The sequence below is a fragment of the Piliocolobus tephrosceles genome, chromosome 9 (assembly GCF_002776525.5).
Source record: "Piliocolobus tephrosceles isolate RC106 chromosome 9, ASM277652v3, whole genome shotgun sequence".
In the NCBI taxonomy this organism is placed as follows: Eukaryota; Metazoa; Chordata; class Mammalia; order Primates; family Cercopithecidae; genus Piliocolobus; species Piliocolobus tephrosceles.
Window position 1 is genome coordinate 54,789,342 of NC_045442.1, and position 26,173 is coordinate 54,815,514.

Below are 26,173 nucleotides of genomic sequence, written 5' to 3' on the forward strand. Positions count from 1 at the left end.
TATTCAACTTTTATGTTAAAATCTGAATAACCTCTGCCAGTGGTCTCAGCCATTGGGTTGTTTCTACCCATTAACTGCTGGCTTACTAACCTAACATCTTGGTTGTGGTTTCAGAGGGTTTTTCTGTCAACAGTGTGACAAGTCCTGAGACTGTCTTACTTTTTCATCAAGGCATTGCCTGAAAACCTACCTTAACAGGGGTCATATCTGAACATAGATCTCTTCAGAAGTATCTAACCAAAATCGCCCTATGCAGATCGTGAGAAGTGTTTGCGGGGGGGGCGGGGGCGGAGTTTAATTCTCCTCTTTGCAGTTGTGTTAAACAGTAATCATTACATTAGTGAATAATTATTCTTGATTGGCAGTTATGTTTCAAATGTGTGTGTCCTTGCACACCGACTGAGATCATTGCACTGAGAAGAAAAGAATGCTGATTGCAATAGCGTGGAATCTGGCAGTGTTGTCTTAATTCTTCTTAGTTTTCCCACTGTTTTAATAGAATTTATGAGTCACAGGACATAGTATCCTGAAGATAGTCACAGAATGAAGGAAAATAATGTCTGTCTCCCTAGGCCACTTTCTTTGTGCATCTGTTGCATATACATTTTAGAAAATGCTCTATACATATTTATTGGGTGCCACTCATTTGAAAGGAATGGAGCCAGATGATGAGTCAGGAGTTGGCAAATACATATTAATGAACCTCAAAAAAGTGTTCAGAGAAATATGCGGAAATTTGAAGGAGGGAATGGGATTAGTTTTTGAAGACTTGCCAATAAAGTTCTTGAATGTCAAATTTATATGTATCCCAGTCTCAGAAAGACAGACACACCAGGGGCAGAAGCCAAGTGTCATGTGCTGTGGAAAAATGAATGCTTTTTCACAACACTGAATTTGCAGGCTATGCCTCAGTGAAGCCAGCAGTTGCATCCAACTGATGAAAGTCCATTCCAGACAGCGTTCACTAATCAGATCAGCAGATAAAATTTAAAACCTCAGTGGTTTTCCATTTTATTTTAGCAGCATTTTGAATGCCCCACCCATCTTCCCATAGGAAATCTTTATCTGAAGCAGATATAGGCAAAACAGCCTTGAAATAGGAGTGGAAATCTGGCCATTGAGCTTCCTGGTGGCAACCTATTAGGTTCTTCTGTGGATAGAGTTCTACACTCATCAGTTTTACCAGAACTTCTAAAATTTCTTCTCGGATATACTGTGTGTACCCAAGAGGCTCTATTAATGGAACTCAACAGGGAAGACACATAATTCCTGCTCATAAGATCATCTTGGTATAGTGGAAAGAACACTGGATTCAAATAGGAGATCTGGGCTTCACCTATGCTAAGTCATGAGTCGTTGAGTGAGTTTCCAAACCTTTGGTTTTGGTTTATTAACCATGAAGGTAGATTGGAATTTGTGATTGTACAAAGGTCACCTTACATTTCTAAGATCTATCCTTTCATGTGATATCATCAGGCTTAGTGAAAATGGACAAAACTGTAGTTTTATTACTTGTTTTTTTACCATCTATGATAATAGAGTAACCTTTTAAATTTGTTTTCTGTAAAGTTCAGCCTCAGGGGGCTATCCCTAGACTCAAGCTAACTTTAACAGTTTTCATATTCTTTTATTAATTTGCAAATGAAATTTATATTTGAAATGTGATTAGCTTGTGCATTCCCCATACCTATACTGTTGAAATATGCCTGCAGGTCAGCAATTTTATATCAGTGAAGGACATAGTCCAGAGCTCCATAGTCTTGCACTAGAGGTTCATGGAATGGCAGTGAGGATATAGTGAAAACTAAGTTCATTTTTTGGTGTCCCAGCCCAATTCTGAATTCTGTAATGCTTTTAGCAACAAGCAGATAGCTGTAAATACGTTCACGGGTTGTAGATAGATCATCAATATATTTACTCTGGAATATATCAGTATCTTTTGGGGGAGGTAAGATGGGAATCAGAAAGGTTTCAAGTTCTCTATTTTAAAAAAATAATATTTTTTCTAATCATTATCTTCTTTGTCATTCTATTGAGGTTATATAGTACTTTTGCAGACTTCCTCTCTCAGTGGGGTTCACCAGGTCCTCTTGCTTTTAAAGGGAGTTTGAGACCGACTAAAATGCTTTATGGCTGCTCTGCACAGCATAAAGGACTTGATTATTTTAAGAATAATTTTGTCTTACTTTGTTGAGTGCATTTGTTTGAACCTGGTAAATTATTTTCTGTGAAAGCAATACATTTTTATTGAGAAAATTCTTCATCAAAAAGCAAAGCTTCTTTCTCCAATTCAGCTTATCTGATAACAAAGACATCCATTTATAGTCCCAGAACATTCTGTCTCCCTGTAGATGCAGTATAGCTGGGCAGTCTGGACTCACATTTGTCTTATGGTTACAGATTGGTTAGATCCAGAGTTTGCTTAAAATTCCTTTTTAATTTTGTAGATTTTAAACTTATAATCTGAGTGATTCTTTCAGTATAAGGTTTTGTTTTATTTTTAATCTCAGGCCAAAATACATTTAATGTTATAGCAGTAGATGAAATTTATCTCTAATGGAGATGGATCAAAGTATAAATTTGATCTCTTTTTCCCCAAATCCACTTTTTTCTGGAAAATTCACAGATTTCTCTCAGAATATGGTCATGATTGGTTAAATGTACAGGGACTCAGTGAAAGGACGCTTAGCATCCTGTCAACAGGCTTCCCACTACGGCCTCAGGTAGATCTAACATTTCCCGACCTATTCTTTTAGTTTGTGACTCTGTTCAGATCCGCAACAAGATCCTGAGAGCTGCCAGGATTGTGTGAACCTTGGAATTTCAAAGAAAAAGGTTGGTATTTTCCCAAACCATCCCTTAGGCTTACTGAAAAATATTAGAGGAGTTTGCCTTATCATTTAAAAATCAACAGCAACAACAACAATTCTAAAGTCTCTTCAGTAGGACTTGACCTTGATAACCTCTCTGGAAGATTTATCTCTGTGCATCACATTTAAAAACATAAATATGAGACCAGCCTGGCTGACACAGTGAAACCCCATCTCTACTAAAAATACAAAAAAAAAAAAAAAAAAAAAAAAAATTAGCCGGGCATGGTGGCAGGTGCCTGTGGTCCCAGCTGCTTGGGAGGCTGAGGCAGGAGAGTGGCGTGAACCTGGGAGGTGGAGCTTGCAGTGAGACGAGATCGCGCCACTGCCCTCCAGCCTGGGCAACTGAGCTAGACTCCGTCTCCCAAAAACAAACAAAACATATACACACACACACACACACACACACACACACAGTCTTAGAAACTGTATCGGTTAGGGTTGGATTCCCTTGTGATCATTTTACCATTTCAAAGATCTAGCTGATGTGTCTTTTCAGAGTAAAGTTTTTAGTATTTATTTTGAAAAACTTTGTCTTCATGGCCCAGTTGTTGTCATGTGCTCAGTTATATGTGTTGTATATGCTAAAGGAGAATGTTGTTTGGCCTCATTCCTTCTTTTTTCTTTGCTGTAAAATGGGAATGTCCTCCCAAATTGTATATTATTCCCCCGTGAAAAATGGAGGCCGAAGATAGTCCCTAGCTTGAAGATGATAAAACTTTTCCAGGCTGTGTACTTAAGGGGATTCATTTCTTCTTAACGCTTCTATTAAATTTGCCTTTAAATATATTCAATTCTGTCTTGATTTCTGAATTTTGAAGTACTCTATGTGTGTGTGTGTGTGTTTTAACAAGATACATGTATTCAACTTTTAATAGGAATATCATTGCCACTGTGTTTCTGGAGGAACTTGAAACAACAGCCATCTGTATGCATGCCGGCATGTGTCTTTTGCTTGTAAAGTTACCTTCCTTGCTTCTTCAGAGTGAAGCTGGGTTTTTCTATTTAAAAATTAAATTTGGTACATTAAAATAGCAAATAAAGCTCTGTTATCTGCCATAGTTGGAAATACCGATTTCTCAGATTTGTATTCCTGATGCCTCGTTTGGTCTTCTCTGTCCAGTGGGTCACTGAAGGCCAGTGCTCAGGGCATTGACCTTTCCATCAGGCATGCGAAGTTTCACCTCTGTCACTTAGTACCTGTGTGGGCAAGTGACTTAGTCTATTTTTTAAATCAGTTTTCTCACCTGTAAAATGGAGAATGGTAATATTATCTATCCCTTAAAGAAGACTTGAACAGGGCAAAATAAATGTAAAGTGCTTGTCGTACAATAAGCCTAATGAATCATTGTTATTTTTCTTCTGTCCTAAGACCTATATGTGAACAAAAGAGAGATGTCTCCACTGTTGTTTTGACCATATAGGGCATGCGTTTACATTTTGGAAGGCAGTGGGGTAAAATGTTAAGGGTGTTGGTCATCTTCCAGAACTTGGCCACAGGAGCGTGTCTGGTTATATGGTCATCCTTAACGCCATGCAGTCTGTTACAACCTGAGTCTATGTCTTCAGCATTACTGTAGATGGCCATATCTTACATTGTAACTTCACAATTCAAAAGCGGATTGTGTGTGTGTGGCTTAAAAAGTACTGAGTACCTTGCAAATATAAGGTGAACCACCTGCGCTAGCCCCTCAAAGAGACAGCTTGAAGCAAGTCAATTACATAATCCCTCTAATCTATTTTAAACTGAATAAATTTGAGGGTATTTGCATTTGTTGGTATCAAAAGCCTAATTTGCATATTCTGATGATTCTGTGTACTTGCATGAGTTTGTCAGAACGAGTTACATCAGTGATTTTGAGGTGGGGGCGGAGGTTGATGCATACTCATAAAACAAGGTAGTCTGTTTCAATTAACTGTTTACCTTTCCAGTTAATAACTTTTAGTTGGCAAAAGACAAACTAAACAGTGTTTTCAGAATACTCTAATTTCTTTACAATTCTAATAGGGCACCTCAGGTCTGCCCTGAAATTTTAGATTCAAGTATTTGTTGTTTGTGAGCATTAATTTTCTAAGCTGATACGATTGTTTTACTAGATTAATTTTTTATTCAAAGAAACCTACTCATATGCCTCTTTCTAAAACTCTTTCTGACTCAAGAAGTGTAGGCTTCATGAGTTGGCAGAGCCGTGGGGGCTGTGGCTTAATACAGTTGACTGTTGAACAACATGGATTTGAACTGCACAGGTTCACTTATACACAAGAGTTTTTTCAATAAACATATTGGAAATATTTTTGGAGATTTGTGACAACTTGAAAAACTTCCAAACTGCATAGCCTGGAAATATTAAAAAACATTAAGAAAAAGTTAGATATGTCAAGAACGCATATGTGTGAAATATATACAGATACTAGTCTATTTTCTCATTTACTACCATACAATATACACATCTATTCTAACATGTTAAAATTTATCAAAACCTCACAGACCATATATGGCACCATTGGCAGCAGAGAGAAATGTAAACAAACATAAAGACATTTTAAATCATAACTGCATAAAATTAACTTATATACAGTACTACTGTAATAATTTCACAGCCACCTTCTGTTGCTACTGCGGTGAGCTCAATTGTTACAAGTATCTGCTTAAAGCACTGTACACTAATCTCCACATGAGCAGTTAATCTCTCCAGTAAGTTGTATATCACAGTTACAAGTGATCTCTCACAGTTCTTGGGTATTTTTCACTGTGTTTAGTACAGCACCATAGACCTTGAATAACACCATAGAACCCACATAAAGTGCCACTAGTGCTCTCAAAAGCAAAGAAAAGTCATAACATCATGAGAAAAAGTTGAATTGCTTGATATGTACCACAGATTGAGGTGTGTAGCTGCATTTGCCCACCATGTCAAGATAAGTGAATCCAGCATAACGACTATTGTAAAAAAAAAAAAAAAAAAAAAAAAAAAGGAAAAGGAAATTTGAGAAGACATTGCTACAGCTACACCAGCAGATGCAAAAGCCTTACACTTTTTGCAAAATACCTTTTTTATCTTGCATTGAAAATGCAGCTTTTAGAGTGGGTGCAGGATTGTTATAAAAAAGCATACTTATTGACTCCATGATTCAAGAAAAAGCTAAGTCTATATGACAACTTAAAGCAAAAGGAAGGTGAAGGATCTAAAGCTAGAGAAATTAATGACAGCAAAAGATGGTATGTTAATTGTAGAAAGAGGTTTGGCTTAACAAATGTGAAGATAACAAGAGAAGGAGCTTTTGTCAACCATGAGATAGCAGATGAGTTCTCAGACACGGTTAAGAAAATAATTGAGGAGAAAGATTGTACACCTGAACAGGTTTTTAATGCAGATGAAAGGGTCCTATTCTGGAAAAAATAAAAATGCCACAAAGGACTTTTATTAGAAAGAGAAATGAACACCCGAATTTCAGACAGGAAGGGATAGGCTGACTACTACTTTGTGTGAATGCAGTCACGTTTATGATCAGGACTGCCCTTATCTATAAAGCTGCCCATCCTTGAGCCTTGGAGGGAAAAGATAAACACCAGCCACCAGTCTTTTGCACAAGAAGGCATGGATACCAAGAATGCTTTTTCTAGACTGGTTCCGTTGATACTTTTTCCCTGAAGTCAGAAAGTAACTTGCCAGTAAAAGACTGACTTCTAACGTTCTTTTAATGTTGGATAATGGCCCTGGCCACTGGAAACCCCCTGCGTTTAACATCAGAGTCATCAAACTAGTTAACTTGTCTCCAAACACAGAGTCCCTAATTCAGCTTCTAGATCAGGTGGTCATAAGGACCTTTAAGGATTGTTACACATGGTACTTTATGGAAAGGATTGTCAAGGTTATAGAAGAGAACCCGGATAAAGAAAACATTATGAAAAGTTGGAAGGATTACACCATTGGAGATGTCATTGTTGTTACAGAAAAAGCTATGAAGCCATCAGGTCCAAAACAATGAATCCCTGCTGGAAAAAAAAACTGTATCCAGATGTTGTGCATGACTTCACAGGATTTACCATAGAGCCAGTCAAGAAAATCATGAAAGAAATTGTGGATATGGCAAAAAATAATAATAAAATAAAGGTAAAGGGTGAGTGAGGAATTTCAAGATCAGATCTTGGAGAAATTCAAGAGCTAATAGATACCACACCAGAGGAATTAACAGAGATGACTTGATGGCGATGAGTGTTTCTGAACCACTGCCAGACGATGAGGAAGACAGAGCAAGCCGTGCCAGAAAGCAACGGACGTTAGACAGTCTGGCAGAAGAGTTCCGATTATTCAAGACTGCTTCTGATTTTTTTTAATGACATGGATTCTTCTATGATAAAACAGTGGAAGAACGAGTAGTACCATACAGAAACATTTTTAAAGAAACGAAAAAAGCAAAAATGGCAGACAGAAATTATGATGTATTTTTGTAAAGTTACACCAAATATGCCTGCCTCTCCTTCCATCACCCCTACCTCTTGAACCTCTACTGTGCCTGAAACAGCAAGAGCAACCCCTTCTCCTCCTCCTCCTCAACCTACTCGCGGAGGAAGACTTTGTGATCATTCACTTGCACTTAATGAATACGTAAATATATTTTCTCTTCCTAATGAATCTCTTAGTGTTTTCTCTGGCTTAGTTTATTGTAAACATGCAATATAAAATACATATACAGAACATGTATTCATCAACTTACTGGTAAGCCTGCTGGTCAACAATAGGCTATTAGTAAAGTTTTCAGGGATTCCAAAGTTATACAGGGATTTTTGACTACATGGGAGCAGGAGGGTTTGCACCTCAACCTCTGCATTATTCAAGGGTCAGCTGTACTTCAGGGTGCTCCTCCAATATCCCTGTGCTTCGGTGTGGGGTCTTCTTTTCATATCTGACTTTAATAACTAAATGATTGCCGTGTTTGACATGAATGAGTTCAGTAGCTGTAATAATTTTCTGTGCCATCAGTCATACGTCCTTTCACGAGCTTTGATTGTTCTCCTTGCCTCTGAAATGACCTTTGGAGTAGGTCAAACTGTTTAATTTGGTTAGAGAGTTCTGAGAGTGGTATATCCTCCAATATAGTTTACAGACTATAATAGATACTTTGCTGGCAGGAGTTTACGAATTGCAACAAAAACTATTTGCTATCCTTTGTTCTCTAGACTATCAATATGCTATCTTTTGTACCATACTTTCTAGTATTTCAGAAATGCCTTGATCATCAACTAAAGTTTTCCTTTTGCTGCCAGACTTGACTTTCCTCAAAAAACCTACCACGTCACCATTTTCTGAGCTCTAGTGCTATGTCCTGTAGTATACATAGAACTTCTCTTGAGCTCCTAACAATTCTCTCTTTCTCTCTCTAGAACTAAATAAAAACCGAAGAAAGCTTTTTGAATCGCCAAATGCACGCACCTCTTTCCTGGAAGGTGGAGCGAGTGGAAGGCTACCCCGTCAGTATCACTCAGACATTGCTAGTGTCAGTGGCCGCTGGTAGCAGCGCCTTCTTGGCACATGCCCGCTGACTAACTGTAAAGTGGACACAGGAGATGTGTGAACAGCCTTCACAGCACACCGTCCTCAGCACTCTGGGTGTCTGGTATCAGGACCAAAGCATCTTATTCGCACCTGTACTTTATGGCAAAAAGGAAGAAAAGAGAGATATTCTTGTGATGTTATGCACAACACCAAATGTGGGTTACCTTTTTAAAATGGCAGTTGGACAGAATTTGCAATATGAGGATAGGGCTTTATTTCCTGTTTTTATTTACCTATATAACATATGCACTGATTTTTTTTTTTTTTTACTTAAAATGAAGGATGAAATGACATCTGGGATGCCAGAGAACTTAGAAGTTATTTTGTTTGCTTGTTTTGTTTTGGTATTTGGGGATTTTTAGAAAATAATCAAAGTGGAATTTTCTGGTACTGCTTTAAAATAATTATTGCGGTCTTTCAGCACTTTACACGTTCTAATTTCTTGTCCTGTGGAAATTCTTCCTGTCTCCATCTCTCTCATTTTCATGTCACCTACATGTTGGTACAGATCAGAGTTAGTCACATTTTTCTGACTGCATCAAACTTATTTGAAATGGTACTGGATCTTAGTTTCTGTGCAGAATATTCTGTGACTTTGGGAAACTTAAGTGACTCCGCTTGCTTCTGGACCAATTCTGTTTTATGTATGTTAGCATCCTAGAAACACCTAGCAATGGACCTAGTTCACAGTAATAGGTGCAAAGAAAGACCAAATGGACTTTGCAGTATTAACCCTTTGCAGTCGTCATACTTAGCTGCTGCCTGTAATGCTAAAATGATTTTAATGGTTGTCTGGAAGCAAAGGGCTGTTTTTTAGTATATTGCCACTAAAGGACATTTATTTATATCAAACTTTTATTTTTAGATATTATAAGCATACAGTACATAATTGATGAAATTGATATTTACTAGAGATTTATGGTAGAGAATGGACAACATTCAATAACTGGAGCCCTAGATTGTCACTTTATTTAAAAAGACAAATAATCATCTGACAAGACAGCACTGTTGCCATTATGAGGAGAAATAGATTACAATCCTTATCATGTACACGTTAGCTATGTTCCGTATGGCCACAGGACTTTCCTAAAACCCTATCTGTCTGCTTGAAGTAGACTTATGTTTGTTGAGAATGAACAGGCTTATTTGAAGCCTCCAGGGTGACAGTTCATAAAGACAGCTAAGTTCTGAAGGAAAAACAAAAGATTTTTTTTAAGTGGCTAGAGTCATTATTACAATCTTATACTGTGAAAGTCCAAGAAATCAGGCAACATTGTTTCCTGGGTCTTTTCAGAGATCTTACAGATTTATAAAGTGTTTTTAATCCATGAAGAAAATCACTAAAGTGCCTTTCTTTCTTCAAAGCAATATTATTTCCAAGTATATTAATTTGTTAGAAAACTTTCCCATAGGAAATGTTGTCAGTTACCTGTACTGTAAAGGGTTATTTATGTCCAGTAGTCAAGATTTTCTACATGGACGTAAGCCATTCTCACGTGCTCTTAGCAGAAGGCATTAGATAAGCATGTACAAGAGTTGGGTACTTTTATATAAATATGGGATAAGAAATACTTGCCTGACACTTTTCCATGGCTGAGTCTGACCATTGCAGTAGGAACAGGAATTGAGGCATTTTGCACACAGAAAATTTTTCACTTTAAAATATGGTATTTGTTACCTTGAAGGCATAGATAATGGGCCTGTCATAAAATTATCAATTATAACTGGCACTGAGGGACTGCCCTTTTTAAATTAAGCCTTATCTGCTTAAGGATGTTGAACTGAATCACTCCCTTTACTCATCCTGTGCATATGTGTACAAACGGTCTTGTGGATCATGTGATGATCATCCATCTTATTTGATTGTATTAATGCATCATGCTAAACGTTTAACACAGGTTAACAATACCAGATTTGTGTCCTGTTCAACAACTCAGTACTCTAAATGTTGTTTTTAATAAGACCTTCCCAGATAATAATCATTTGGAGCTCTTTTCCCAGCTCTCTACCATGCATTTGCAACAGGAGGAAGATGGAATGAACATGCAGTATTAAGTTGATTTATGAACAGTGCTTTGATATGCCAAAGGGGAAACTGTCCCACTTAAATTAGATTAAGTAGGGTGGCTAAAAATAAATAAAAACACTGGAAATTATTTCTCTCACTTTCTCTTGATGCAATGAAGGGAATATGACACTACAGTATACAGAGTTGTTATATGATGCACAAAATATTTTGATGATTTGAATAAATGTTAACTTTTAATCTGCGCCTTAATAATGACTGGTTATCTGTAAATATAGAACAGATACAGATTGTATTTTTCTGTGGGTTTTTGTCCTTTTAGTGATTTTTTTCCAAAAATGAGAGATGGAATTAACTTTGAAAATGGGAATTTTTTCTAATCGAATCAATTGTTACATGAAAAATAAATTTATATAACCCCTTTGTATTGCTCTTGCTAGATGAAGTGTGTCTTTTTTAAAAGCAAATCTGTACGCATAAACTCTATGCCTATCTTTGTTTTCTAAGAAATAATTCTTTTTTTGGCCATTTTTGGCAAAGTTGAAAGATGTCTCTGCAGTAGAATTGTATATGCATTCTGTGTTCTCTTATTTTGCATTGACATTCCTCATTTTCAACCAGCAACCAAAGCACTTTATTTTAGTCAGTGAATCCAGGACCAGTCATCAATCATTGTTTCTTAGGCCACGTATAGGTACATACAAAAGAGTAGCATTCTAGAACAGGTTTTATTCTTGTTATTTCTTTTCTTTTATAAAGACTCAAGTGTATGACCGCTTTGACAACCTCATTTATCAGTAAAGGCTGACGTGATCCTGGGCTTTTTGATCCAGGTTCCCCTTTCAGAGACTGCCATTGTGTTATCTAGCACACTGTGTTTACCATGCCATGCACTGAGATGCTCACTGGACTCATGCTAAACGGAATTAACACTCTCTTACTTATTCTGAGATTTTGCTAAATCTTAAAGAAAACCTAGCCCTCCACACATTATGCCTCCAGGAATATTTTCCCTGAATTATCCATGCCAGTGGTTCTTACACATTGTTTCTAAAACAAAAATTCTTTTGATAATTGGAATTTTACCTGTGACCCAATATTAAATTATTCATGTATTACTTATTCGGCTCATTATATACATACTAATGACATAAATATTTAGTAAATGTCAGGCTCTGGTCTAGGAACAGTCATGAATAAAATAAAATCCCTTGCCCTCCTTGAACTTGAATTCTAAACGGAGAAAGGTGGCGCTTAAGAGGGAGAGGTTGGAGGATGGACTATCCCCACCCTTCATATGGGTCTCCATGTGTTTACCACACTCCAGGGGGACTCGAGAGAGCTCTCTAGAAACCCGTTTTTAACAAAACTGTTAAAAGTGGCTGAGCACAGTGGCTCATACCTGTGATCCAGCACTCTGGGAGGCTGGGGCAGGCGGATCACATGAGGTCAGGGATTCGAGACCAGCCTGGCCAACATGGTGAAATCCCATCTCCCCTAAAAATATAAAAATCAGCCGGGCATGGCGTTGCACGCCTGTAGTCCCAGCGACTCTGGAGGCTGAGGCAGGAGAATTGCTTGAACTCAGGAGGCAGAGATTGCAGTGAGCTGAGATCACAATAATTGCACTCTAGCCTGGGCGAAGAGTGAGATTCCATCTAAAAAAAAAAAAAAATCCTGTTAAAAGTACCCACCAAGTTGAAACAAGCCTTTCAAATGCAAAATATTCCTTCCTCTCATTCCCCCTCCTTCCCTATCTCTAGGTTCCACAGGTTTAATCACCTTCTGAAAAGGAGCGTGTGGCCCAAAGTGCTATGTTCTACTGCTTTATAGCTATACCCTATGATGATAATGGCCGAGGACTCATCACTTCTTAGACTTGACTCCAGGTTACTTTGGAGTTTTTAGAAATCAAGTTTGCCTGAACGTGATTTTTGTTACCAAGAATACTCCAAAGAATGCATTAATACTTGGAAGTTAATTCCAAATGTAGACCTCCCACAAGACAATAGTGCAATAAATAGAGTCTCCTTAGATGACTGTTTCCAAGGGAACGTCACTCCCTTGGCTATATAAATCCTGGTATATACTGTTAAATTAGCTCAGAATTTATCCTGGCTTACATACTTAGTAATTTTGTGAATTCAAATGTATTGAAGTGCATTTAACCTAATTTTGATAAACTGATATTTAGTCAATGTATTAAATATTTCAGTCGTCACCAGAGGCCATGATTCTCCTACAGTCCCACTCTAGGTAAGTCAGCTTCCTTTCTTCTCCTCAAACAGCCTTTTGGATAACTTACAGGTCATCTGGCTGAGAACTAAAGACTTTGGACTTTGTCGTTTTACAAACATGCATTTAGATCTTGTCCATAGACCTCGGGTAAATTTCTCTGTGTCTAGGAATCCTCATCTGTGAAATGGAAATAATATTTACTTCTGAGAATAGTTGAAAGGATAAAGAGAAGCTGTGTGTAAATTTTTCTGCACGGTACAAGGCACGGAGTGAACAGTGAATTAATTACAGCTACTATTATGACTAACAGGATTTTCCTTTCACTGCAAGGGTGTATCTTTGCCCATCAGGGATCCTCATTGTGTTCATAATTCTTCTGTATCAGAAGGAGAAAGCCCATTTCCTGTGCCCAAATGTCAGAACTGTAAACTCCAGTCTCAGGGACCCACCTCCTGGTTAATAAGGTTGAACTCAGAACACTGTCCTGAAGGTCAGGGTCAGATTTCTGTACCTTACTTGGTTGCTTTTTATTTTATTCTTTTAAGTCTCTGATTCACCAGAGTGTTGAAAACTGGGCTCTCCATATGGGTGGAGAAGGTTAGTAGCCAATTCTAATAGTCATATATTGTGTGCCTAATGGCCCTATTCCCCGAAAGTTCTCATTATCCTAAATGGTATTCACTCCCTGTCACCCACAAGGTCACCTCCATCCTAGCCCTGGTTGCTGAATTTCTCCCACTTTTATGTCTCTCTGCCCACCACTACCACAGGATCTCATACAAACTCCCTTTGTGTGCGTATAATGAGCTTGGCTTTTCTTTTGAAAGGAGCCATCTGCCTCTATTTGTGCTGTTGAGTTGTTTTTCACTTTAAAAAGTGAACAGAGTTAGATAATATTTGACCATTCCTACAGACATGGCCAGGACACTTCAAAAACACTTCATCAAGGGATTTCACATTTTTGTTGCTTTTTAAAATACTTTGACTCACTCTGAAAGGAGGCAAGTGGAGCTTGAAGTTCCCTTTCTCAAGGGTTAGGCCATGAATGTGTTTGGAACAGATTTTGGGAATTGGAGTCTGAATCTGATTTAGGAGGCAGAATTTCAGTGTGGGAACCAGAATCTTTAGGAAAAAATTACAGTAACCGAAATGTTTCAACTTCATAATAGGATGTTTGGATGAGTTACAGGAGGGAAAAAAGAGTAGCTCAATAATTGGGTGTGTGTGGCCCTTTTTTTCCAGGCCAGAGAAAACAAATGACTCTGAACTCACTGTCTTCACTGCTGCTTAATTCCTCGTAGAGAGGCTGTGGGAATTAGACATTAAAAGACCTTAGCAAAACATCTAGAAAACAATTTATGTTCAAACAAAATTTTCACCCAGGCACAATTGACTTTTTGTCCAAATGGCTGATACAATTTGATTCAAAGTCACTATGGATAAATTTTCCAGTTTTATAAGTTTGGGGACGTAGGTGGGTGACATTTCCTTATTTTTTTCCCTCTTTAACAGAATCATAGACTGATATTAATAACAGCCAGGATTGGAGTGGTGGCTCGTGCTTGTAATCTTGGCACTTTGGGAGGCTAAGGCAGGAGGATTGCTTTAGCCCAGGAGTTCAAGACCAGCCTGGGCAATATAGGGAGACCTCATTTCTATTAAAAAAAAAAAAAAAAATTGCCATGTGTGTGATGCATGTCCATAGGCCCAGCTACTGTGGAGGCTGAGGGGGGAGAATCACTTGTGCCCACAAGGCCAAGGCTGCAGTGAGCTGTGTTTATGCCACTGCACTCCTACTTGCACGACAGAGCAAGACCCTATCTCAGAAAACAGCCAAATGAAGTTGCTGTAGGTAAATTCTTCCTATGGATTGAAAACTGTCCACAAAAATTATGCTACCTTCTGCTTCATGAATCTGAGTTAAATTCCTAAATGAGAAGGGGAAATTCCATCTTGTTCCTTTCTTTATACATTTAAAAGCTTTTTAAAAACACATAAAACGACCTTAAATATTTTCATGGTAAAAATGTGAAGATGGGGAGGCTTTAAGGAAAGTTACAGCTTTGCCTGTCATATAATAAATTTTATACCAGGCACTCCTAGTATAATGAGGATATCTTTAAAGAACTGGGTTGCATAAAAAATATCAAAGAACATAGAATCGAGTTAAAAAAGAGTATAATGGGAATGATGATGATAATATTTGCCTCCCATGTGTCATCATAAGCGTAGTATAAATGCAAACCTTTTGGAATATCCATGTGATGGGAAATGTAAATATGAAAAGTGGATTCATTACTTTCTAGTCACAATATTTTTCAGCCAATTAAGAAGGAGAAGCCAGTTAAATAATATAAAATGAAAACGTTTTGATTTTGAGCCTTTTAATTTTTTCAATTTTAATTAAAACTTTCACATCTTTAATTGCCTAACTTTATGTCCTCTCCATACAGTATTTCTGTATGAAGGATTCTATATTTCTGCCAGTTTGTTAACAACAATTAAATTTAGTTGGTGCAAATACAGGTGTTCATTATATGAGCATTTCTTAAACCATATGCGCTGAAAAGCCAGTTTTTTGTTTTTCAATTTATTTCAGACTAATATATTTGTAAAATATAGTAAAAATGTTGTGATCATAGAAAATTGCTATGAAGTTTTTAAATGCTTACTCTGACTTTCTGTACTTACCATGAACCAGGAATAAATACTTCTTGGATATATATATATATCCAATACATATATTGTATTCAACAATATATGGAATTATCAAGTGCCATTGCATGCTTTATCAGCTGTGCCAGCGTGGAGAGAACTTAGACGTGCTTTCAAGTATCTTTAAGACACAGTGACTTGTATAAACCTCTTAGAGACAAATCAAAATGTGCCTCCCATGTGTGCTCAATGTAAATGTGCTTTTCTTTTGATTTCTGCTTTTTGGTCAGTCCTGTGGCTGCTACTGCAGCTCCCCGTGTGTTTAATGTATGGAATTCCCCCTGTGCTGGTTTCTGCATCTCACTTTGTCCCATTTATTTATGCTTTCCCACAATTGAGGGAAAATAGCATTTTCAGTCACTTGGAGAAGAATTTATTTTGTGTGGCAGGACCTCTAGATTCTGGCATGCTTTGGAAGTGGAAAAAATTTTCTTTGATATCCTCAAGATGGTAGTTTGCTGGGTTCCAAGGAGAGGCCAGCAGGGCACACATGTAACAGTACGGCATTTTGGAGGCAGGCCCATTGCCATTTTCACCCTTGGAAGGCTAATACAGTCCACTTTGTTTGAAGCCACTCTTTATTAACAGATGTTAAAACGTTACCTCCTTAAGATGCTCTTAGAAATTGATTTTAGGCCGGGCTCACGTCTGTAATCCCAGCACTTTGGGAGGCCGAGGCGGGCGGATCACGAGGTCAGGAGATTGAGACCATCCTGGCTAACACAGTGAAACTCCGTCTCTACTAAAAATACAAAAAATTGTCTGGGCGTGGTGGCGGCCACCTGTAGTCCCAGCTACTCGGGAGGCTGAGGCAGGAGAATGGTGTGAACTCGGGAGGCGGAGCTTGCAGTGAGCCGAGATCGCGCCACTGCACTCCAGCCTGGGCAACAGAGCAAGACTCCGTCTCAAAAAAAAAAGAAAAGAAAAAAAGAAGTTGATTTTAGCATTCTGCTAAAGTAGAGGAATCCTCTTAACCACCCACAGCAGGCAGTGATAAAGATACATTTTTAACAGCAAAAAGGAAAACCAAATCCCAAACAACTGTCCCTCCAGCCCACAGCCTAGAAAAATGAGTTGACAGCTCTGTGAAGAGGATGTCCAAACCAGTGTGCCTGCTAGAATTGAATGAAGCACCCACGTGGAATGACAGTAACAGACCAACTACCTGCTGGTTGAGGATTATGAAGACCAACCATCCACACATAAGGGATGGAAACCAAGTAAAACAGTAGGAAGGGAAAGGGAGAGGTTGGTGGAACCCACTGCAGCAAGGCCTGCAGGCCCGGGCACAGAGGACTGACATTCCTGGATTCCTGTCTGCGGAACTCGAACGTGTTCTGGATTCAGTCCCTCCAGCCATGTAGTGGGAACTGCTTCAGCCAAAAGGATCTCCTGAAATCACAAGGCTTCAAAAAGTGGCTTCCTTTCCAACACCTGCTCAGGCTTTCTAGGATTTCTCCTAGTTAATTGGGAGGTGCGGGGCAGGGGGAAGGGCAGACAGCAGGACCACTCTCCCCACCATGGAAGGAATGGAGGGGACTCCACAGCAGGTGCGAAGGTGAGCCGTGACCAGAGCTGAACACAGAATCCTGCTTTATAAATGAATATGCAGCCCACAGCTGTATGCCTGCAGCCCTGCCTGAGTGCCTGGGCCACTGTGCATAAGAAGACTGTGCCAGCTTGGAGTGAGTTGAGCAACAACATTTTAACTCCCTGCTATTAGCCCAGGGCCATATAGGAGTTACAAAGATTAATTACTGTTTTCTGCTTGGTCTTTTGTGATGCTGTAGTTCACACTATTCTTAATGCTTTTTAAATTACAACCAATAAATTTCATAGAAAGAGTCTCCCCATCTCCACTCTAAATGAAAACAAGTTTCTGGGGAAAGTTTCAGAGAATCTTTCTTTTTCTAAAAGCTTTCCAGATGGTTCTGCCACACCACAGCTGGAACCCCTGAGCAGGACCATTGTTCAATGTTCATTTCCAATTTAATATTTTTCCATGATTCTAAGTTTGAGTCTAACTCCATCTTTTAGATACTAAAGACTTAGGCAGGGGATGAGTTGTAATTTGCTTTTGTTTGGCAAATCCATTCTTCAAAGTGTAAGTTTAAAAGGACATAAAGAGCTCTTAATAAGGCAATCCTGAGTAAAACACACTTCAACCTCTGCCAGCCTTTAAGAATATCTACTACTTGTAGATCAGTTGCATGCTAATTCAAAATTAGTCACAAATTTCCTAAAGATTTGTATAATGCGATGGTTTAAAGAATAGGTTAGCATGTTGGACTTTGTACTTAGAAGGAATAAAATTACGTTGCTAGAATTCTGCCTTTCAGAGATGGAAATGCATACTACTCTGCCTCCTTTATGCTTCCTACTTTACTGAATCTCTTGCTTTGGGGCAGGGCTGGCTTCGTGGGCATGTGAGCAATGCAGTTGTCCAGGGCTCTGTGCCTAGACAGGCCTCGTACTTGGTTTTAATGCTCTGGGGTTTTTTTTTTTCATCTTGAAACTCTTGATCTTTTAAAAAGAGAGCTTACATTTTCATTTTACACTAGGGTCCACAAATTCTGTAGCTTGTCCTGCCTGGAAGGTGATTCCAGCTCCCTACTAATAATCAGAAACCCTCAGCCAATCCAGCTTCCTTTCCATTTTTGTGGCTGTCATATTAAACTGCACATCAAGATGAATGGAGAGAAGTGGCTTGTTTTGGGAGACTGGACATAGATCTTCTCCCTGGAACAGTGATGGGAAAAATACTGCCTGTGTTTTGGCCCATTGCCCCTTCCTAGCCAGATAGACTGCACTTCATTCAATGAACAGCAAATTCAGCATATTACTATCACTGTTACTTTTGTGGAGCATCATAGGGAAGCCAGACTCAAAAGAATCTTTTCTTCCTTGCCTTCTGCTAGGGCTGGGCCTTATATATGTGTGTGAAGTAAATGGCTGACTTAATGGATATATGGTCTGGCCAATAGTTGCCATTCAACTTCCCTCTCTGTCAGCGCAGTGCTCTTTGCCAAGGAACCTGGAGGTCTACTCTTCTTCCTCCTTGGATCCTCTGCCTCGTTTGTGGTATTTAATTTATTACTTAGGGCTTCTTCTTTAATCAAATGAGACCTCAGCAATAAAATTAGAGGTGGGTAGACAAGGGGAAAAGACCTGTTGGACTAGGACAGAACGGGTAAGGGAGAAGGCAAGTTGTTTCTCCAGGGCATTGGAGAGGAAGGAGTTAGTGTTTTGCTAATCAAGATGAAGATTAAAACCTTCAACACTGCCGGGTGGTAGTGGCTCACACCTATAATCTCAACACTTTGGGAGGCTGAGGTGGGAGGATCACTTGAGCCCAGGAGTTTGGACCAGCCCAAGCAAAGTAGCAAGATTCTGTCTCTACAGCATCTTTTTTTCTTTTCTTTTTTATTTTAAGTAGCCAGGTGTAGTGGCATGTGCCTGTAGTCTCAGCTACTCAGGAAGCTGAGATGGGAGGATCACTTGAGCCCAAGAGGTTGAGGCTGCAGTGAGCACTGTTTGTGCCACTGCACTCTAGCCTGGGCAACAGAGTGAGACCCTGCCTCAAAGAAAGAAACAAACAAACAAAATCCTCAATGCTTCCTGAACCCTGTAACTAGATAACTGGCCGACAGTTTATGTTCCAAGATACCTTCGATTTGGCATGACTTGTGACAGGGAGGAAAGAGGTCAGATGAAATCATCAACATGACATGTAGGCAGGGCACCTGGAGAAATAATACCCAGCTAAATTCTGAAAGTTGCAAAGATTCAAAGGAGAAAAGGATGGCATAGGTGTTTTGGTACTTACCAAGGGCAGAGGGTTTTATGGCACAAATGGCCTGCAGATGGGAGCCAGTCTCTTCCAGAGGGCTCTGCACTCACTAGGATGTGGAAATGGACTGGCTGGCTTTCAAATATGTATTGAGCCCTTGCCTTATACCACGCTCTGTACTTAGAGCTTCACATAGATTTTCTCATTTACTTCTCACAATAACTTTAAGAGATAATGCATTAGTCAGCACACCTTAGGATGCAGGCAACAGAAACTCACTTCAAATGTATTTAACCAAAATGGGGAATGCATCGGCTCATGTACCTGAAGGAAAACAGGGGACGCTTCAGGCATGATTAGATCCTTGTATTCAGGATCTTAGGAATCTGTTTTTCTCCAACCCTGTTTTGCTTTCTCTCTGTTGCCTTTATTCACCATTTGGCTTTCCCTAAGAAGGCTACTAGTAGCTCGAAGCTTACAACTGATGGAAAGAGTGTGTCTTTCGCAATATTCTAACAAAAGTCCTGTAGAAGATTCTCACTGGCTTAAACTGAATCACGGGCTCATAGCTGACTCAGTCTTTGATTAACCAGGCTTGGATTATATGCCCACCCATGAAACCTGGGGGGGGGGGGGGTGCAGCTGAAAGAGCCACATAGACTGAATGGAGGAGGAGTACCTTTCCAAAGGAAAAAGAGGGCTTGTTAGTGGAAGAAGCTAGAATAGATACTAGCAGGGAAAAAAAAAAAAAAAAAATTCATTACAGGGAGGCACAATTGTCATCCCCTCTTATAGATGATAAAACTGATACAAACACGTGATATCTAATTTGCTAAAAGTCATATAGCCCATAGGAGGTCAGCTGAGGTTTAGACATAAGCTTTTTGACTTTAAAAAGATAACTTTCTTCACTGTGCTGTGCTGCAAAGGATCTGGGGCAACATGGGCAGACTTGCTGGTCATACATTGCCCATTTGTGTTTTGAGAGGGACTGTGATCAGAAATGGGAAATTGACTTGAAAAGAGAGTACTTTTCTGCATATGCTAGCAAGCAGGAGGGTGAAATTCCATGCAGGCTGCCCACCTCAAGCAATGCAGAGACAGGTTGAGAGCATCTCAGGCAGGCAAGGTTCAGAGCTGAGAGTACACAGTTTATAAATGGCAGCACTTCCTCTGGGCTGTGTATAGGAAACACTTGACTTGGAAGAGTCACATACTCTATTGGCATTTCATCTCTCTTGGGGGACTCACATGCTCTGATTTTTCCAATTTCCATGGAACTTAAACCTAGTTGTGAAAAACAATGTAAGGGCTGTGACTCCTATGTGAACTGTTTTCAACCTGTCATGAAAATATTGTCATTGTCACAGGAAGGGAGACGATGGCAGGTAATGAGCCAGGTCTTCCCTGTTTCACTTCTACTCCCACCCAACATTCCCACCCCCTTTCCAGGGTAAAGAACATGCTTGATTAATGTTTGAATTTCTCCAGTGACATTGCTATAAAACTGTTTGATTGCAAATATTCTGCTGTGCTTCTCCTGGTGATCTAATGATATTTGCTGCTGACTAAATATTGACTATTGGATTTAGCCCATTTACTAGTTCTTCATTACTTTGGGCAAGTTATTTGGCTTCTCTGGCATTCTGCCTTCTCATTTGTAAAATGCAGTTAACAAATTTCTACCTCCCAGGGTTATCCTGATGATTAAGTAAAATAATTTGGATTAAGAATCTCACCCAGTGTCTTTCAATTAGGACATGCTCAATAAATACTCATTTCTTCTTCTCTCATGTCTCAGATCAGTGCTGTCTCTAGGACAACACTTCAGAAACTGTTGAGAAAACAATTACTAAAGTTATTTGCATAGGATTGTTATATTTCATAATCTTATATACAGAGTTCCTTGCCTCTTCTGAAATGAATTTTCCACATAAGATGGTTGGTGATGCCTTCCAGTCAGAGTTCACCAAGAACACACCTGGAGTGGACACCTTGAGGATACCCATTGTAGGTAGAACACCCACCATGGAGGACAGTGGAATGTCTCAGTAAGTGGGTGTCAGAAAGGACCTATAGGATTCAGGCTGGTGTTCTGGGGGAAGGATTAAGCAGAGAGGTTTTACAGTGGATTGGATGCCTGCCTTGCCAAGACTGGAACAAATGGGATGAGGTGTTCACATCTCAGAGAGCTCTGTTCCAACTCCAGAGGCTGCTCAATCAGAGCAATAAAGTGGAAGATGGACTGATCAAATTGGGCATGGCTGATGAATTCTCACTACTGTCTTGATGTTGGCATCCGAGATGGTGGAAAGAGCCAGAAAAGGCTTCCTACATGGCTAGTTTATGGAAGCAGTGGCATTTGTTTGAGATTTCTCTTGGCAGTGCATCCTCCAAAGGAGTTATAATTGAGACTCCTCCTGAAGCTATGGTCTAAGACCATCAACAATCTCTGTTGTTTCTAGCATTTCTCTAAAACAAAAATGCGGGCAAGAACCCAAAAGGAAATGAGAAATGCATGTGAAAATGGAGAAGATAAGCTCAAGGCTGGTAGAGACTTGTGAGGACTGCTTCCAGGGGTCAAATATCAGTGAACAGAAAGTTTACTCTCCCTCCAGAAGCCCATCTATTAGCAACTACTAGCAGAGAATACTTTTACCCTTAAGTCTCCCATGCTATAGCTAATCAGCCTTCTCTATGAATGCTTAGTTATTGGAGAGGAGTGAGGTTATCTGTAGGAAAAGCTATGGAATAAATACCAAATCCCTGACAGGCTCTTCACCCGGATCTCCTCGGCCTTCTAGGAACCTCAAGTTTTCCCTCCTAGATCTACTTCCATAGGCTCCCCAGCCCATGTCCTCTTTCTCAACAAATTAGTTTTTCTTTCAAATCAAATAAGGTTACTTGGGAAAGAAAAAAAATTCCTGCGTAGGTTTGAACAGCAAGAAATGCTTTTAATTCTAAAGTGGCTATTGGTATCTTATCCAGAAATAACGACTGAATCCAAAGGAATGAAGAACAAATGGTGGAATATCAGGCATCAACTGTTCTCCTTTCTAGAAAAGTTTTTAAGTCTGATTTTTAAAATCCTTTGCATGATACCAGGTAATCAGACACCTGTTCTATCTCCTTAAGGGGGATTCTCTGTAGAGGATTGATGGTCCTCCTTAAGTTAAATAATGAAATGTACAGGACTTTTCAGTTTGTCACATCATTAATGCTTACTGACAGGTAGTTGTAATTATTATAATCTACTGAATTGCTTTTTACATAGTTTGGCTATTATTAATGTGGGTAGGGTGATCTCAGCCAATTGAATATACAACTTGAGATCATGATTTTGCACAAGAAGAGATTCAGGCTGGGTTTAGTATCCAGAAGTGCCATTTGTCTCTCCCCCATTTTGGAGTATTCAGTCCTCAGGACAATGGGGTATATGTTTGGGTTTTGCTATGCCTTCTGTAACCAACCATGGAAATCCAATTTGCTTTTTATTAATATGTTACCCTGGCAACTTCCACTTTGACAATCTGGGCTAAAATGTTTTGTGAACTCCATCTAGGACAGAAGTTGAGCAGAGCTTCAGGGAACTCACATTGGACACATACCAAAGATGTCCAGAACCAGACATTTTATACAGAGCTCTGTGGATTTGGGCCAAGTCGTGACCCAATTCTGGACACAGTTATCATAGATGTGAGGTTGTCAGTAGATGGCTTTGGGGGAAGTGAAGCCCCACTTACAGCTCTCCTGGGTGTTGTAGCAGTGACCCTGAGCAAGGCTCTCAGGTCCCTCTAGAAGGACGAGATGGATTTAACTGCAGATTACAACATGGGAGCCCCTGAGTTAAACATGCAATGTATGGAATAGGCTTCTTTGGGGGTGATTATGCTCCTTACATACGTTCCCATTTGATGGCAAATTTGAGTGGTCCTAGAGAAAAGATGTTTAGGGATATGGCAATAAAGCATTTACGCAATATATTGGTGACCACAGTAAGAGCACTATAACATTACAAGCAGCAGAGGGGCTAAATCCCCACTGTTTAACCCAGTTGTTGTGGCTCCTTTCTTAGCTTGGGTTCTCTGGAAACCAATTAGATGGAAATCTTTCTGTTGGGAACAAAACCCCCAAGATCTGGCCATAAATTGGCCCCAAAACTGGCCATAAAAAAAATCTCTGCAGCACTGTAACATGTTCATAATGGCCATAATGTCCATGCTGGAAGGTTGTGGGTTTATGGGAATGAGAGCAGGGAACACCTGGCCCACCCAGGGTGGAAAATTGCTTAAAGGCATTCTTAAGCTACAAACAATAGCATGAGCGATCTGTGCATTAAGGCCATGCTCCTGCTGCAGTTAACTAGCACAACCTATTCCTTTAATTCAGCCCATCCCTTCATTTCCCATAAGGGACACTTTTAGTTAATTGAATATCTATAGAAACAATGCTAATGACTGGCTTACTGTTAATAACTATGTGGGTAAATCTCTGTTTGGGGCTCTCAACTCTGAAGGCTGTGAGACCCCTGATTTCCCACTTCACCCCTCTATATTTCTCTGTGTGTGTTTTTAATTCCTCTAGCGCCACTGGGTTAGGGTCTCCCCAGCTGAGCTGGTCTCGGCAAGTGGCATCCATCATGGGGGCTCGAATCCAGGTCGAAGGGTCGCCAGAGCAGTGGTTGAAGAGCATTGAACTAGCTGGAGGACACCTGAGCACTCTTAAAGCATTCCCCGTAGTAAGTAAGAAGGGGAGCTTGGAAGCATCAGGGTGATAATGGGACAAGTGTGGGCTGTGGTTCGTTCCACCTTGGAACTTCTTCCACACGGATGATGAGGAGGAAGTAACAGAAGAGATTACAGAGCATGTTTATTTGCCGCCTAAAGCTAAATCAGCAAAGGAGGGAGAATCTCATCCCTACCCTGCTGCACGCCCCCCTCCCCCCATTATTATTTTGAAGAAAAAGACCCTCCAGATCTTTCTTTTCTGGAGGACACTGGGTGAAAAGTAGTTGACCCAGTGACTGTTTGAGCAGCACCTCAAGTGACCACTCTTAATTCTATTCAGGCAGGAATTCAGCAAGCTAGACGAGAGGGTGATTTAGAAGTTTGACAGTTCCCTATTAGAATACACCCCCCAGATCAATAGGGAAATATTTAGCTACATTTGAGACTTTTCCTCTTAAATTACTCAAAGAATTTAAACAAGTTATAAATCAGTATGGACCAGGTTCTCCTTTTGTAATGGGACTGTTAAAGAATGTTGCTGTTTCCAGTCAGATGATTCCTACTGACTGGGACACTCTTACTCGAGCTTATCGAACTCCTGCTGAGTTCTTACAATTCAAACTTGGTGGGCAGATGAAGCTTCCATTCAGACTGCTTGCAATGCCCAGGCCCAACCTCAAATTAATATAACTGCAGACCAACTTTTGGGGGTTGGCGGCTGGGCTGGTTTAGATGCACAACTGGTCATGTAGGATGATGCCACAGAGCAGCTTAGAGGAGTGTGCATTAGAGCTTGGGAAGAAATCACTTCAGGTGGAGAAAAATATCCTTCCTTTAGTGCTATAAAACAGGGACCCAAATAAGCATACGTTGATTTTTATAGCTCAGTTACAGAAGTCCCTTAAAAAGATGATTGCAGATTCGGCTGCTCAGGATATAGTGTTGCAGTTATTAGCTTTTGACAATGCTAATCCCAATTGCCAGGCTGTTCTGCGACCTATCAGAGGGAAAGCACATTTAGTTGATTATATCAAGGCCTGTGATAGTACTGGAGGTAATCTGCATAAAGCTACTTTGTTGGCACAGGCAATGGTGGAACTGAGAGTGGATAAAGGAAATACTCCATTTCCTGGAGCTTGTTTTAACTATGGTCATACTAAAAAAGAACATAGAAAAAATCAGCAAGTCAGGCCACCAGATAGGGGAAAAAAGAAAACTGCTGAGCCTGAAATATGTCCAAAATGTAAAAAAGGAAAACATTGGGCTAATCAGTGTCCCTCTAAGTTTGATAAAGAAGGGAACCCAATTTCGGGAAACGCCATGAGGGGCCTGTCCCAGGCCCCATTCTAAACTGGGGCATTTCCAGCTTAGGCCATTCCTTCAGTCCTGTACAATGTCTGTACCCTGCCGCAGCTGATAGTGTTGCCGTAGATTTATGCTGCACAAAGGCTGTGAGCCTTCTGCCTGGGGAACCCCCACAAAAGGTCCCAACAGGAGTCTGTGGGCACTTGCCAGCAGGGACAATGGGATTACTTTTAGGAAGGTCTAGTTTATAAGGGGTACAAATACATACAGGAGTCATTGATTCAGATTACAATGGGGAAATTCAAATTGTTATATCTACTTCTATTCCCTGGAAAGCAGAACCAGGACAGCGCATAGCACAGCTCCTGATTGTGCCGTATGTGAGAATGCGAAAAAGTGAAATTAAATGAACAGGAGGATTTGGAAGCACAAATAAACAAGGCAAAGCAGCTTATTGGGTAAATCAAATTACTGATAAATGTCCTACCTGTGAAATAACTATTCAGGAAATAAAAAGTTTGGTAGATACAGGAGCAGACATTTCAATCATTACTCTACAGCACTGGCCATCCACGTGGCCAATTCAACCCACTCAATTTAACATAGTTGGAGTTGGTAAAGCCCCTGAAGTATATCAAAGTTTCTGTATTTTCCATTGTGAAGGGCCTGATGGACAACCTGGGAATATTGAACGAATTATAACTTCTATACCTATAAATTTGTGGGGAAGATATTTATTACAACAATGGAGAACACAAGTTCTAATTCCAGAACAATTACATAGCCCTCAAACATACAATGCATGAAATAGGGTATGTCCCTGGTATGGGACTAGAAAAAAATTTGCAAGGTTTGAAAAAACTGCTTCAAGCAGAAAAACAAAGTTCCCACCAAAGATTAGGAAATAATTTTTGATAGCAGCCATTGTTAAGCCTCTAGAACCT

The 26,173-nt window shown here is 39.8% G+C and overlaps 1 protein-coding gene across 1 annotated transcript in view; it reads left to right on the forward strand.

Moving 5' to 3' along the window:
* BICC1 (BicC family RNA binding protein 1) overlaps positions 1-10,893 on the forward strand; it is a 324,892-nt gene extending 313,999 nt beyond the window's left edge. The window contains exon 21 of the mRNA XM_023185583.2: positions 8,257-10,893. Coding sequence (XP_023041351.1) covers positions 8,257-8,387 — 131 coding nt within the window. The 3' untranslated portion in view covers positions 8,388-10,893. The remainder of the gene's footprint in view (positions 1-8,256) is intronic.
* Positions 10,894-26,173: the final 15,280 nt, after the last annotated feature.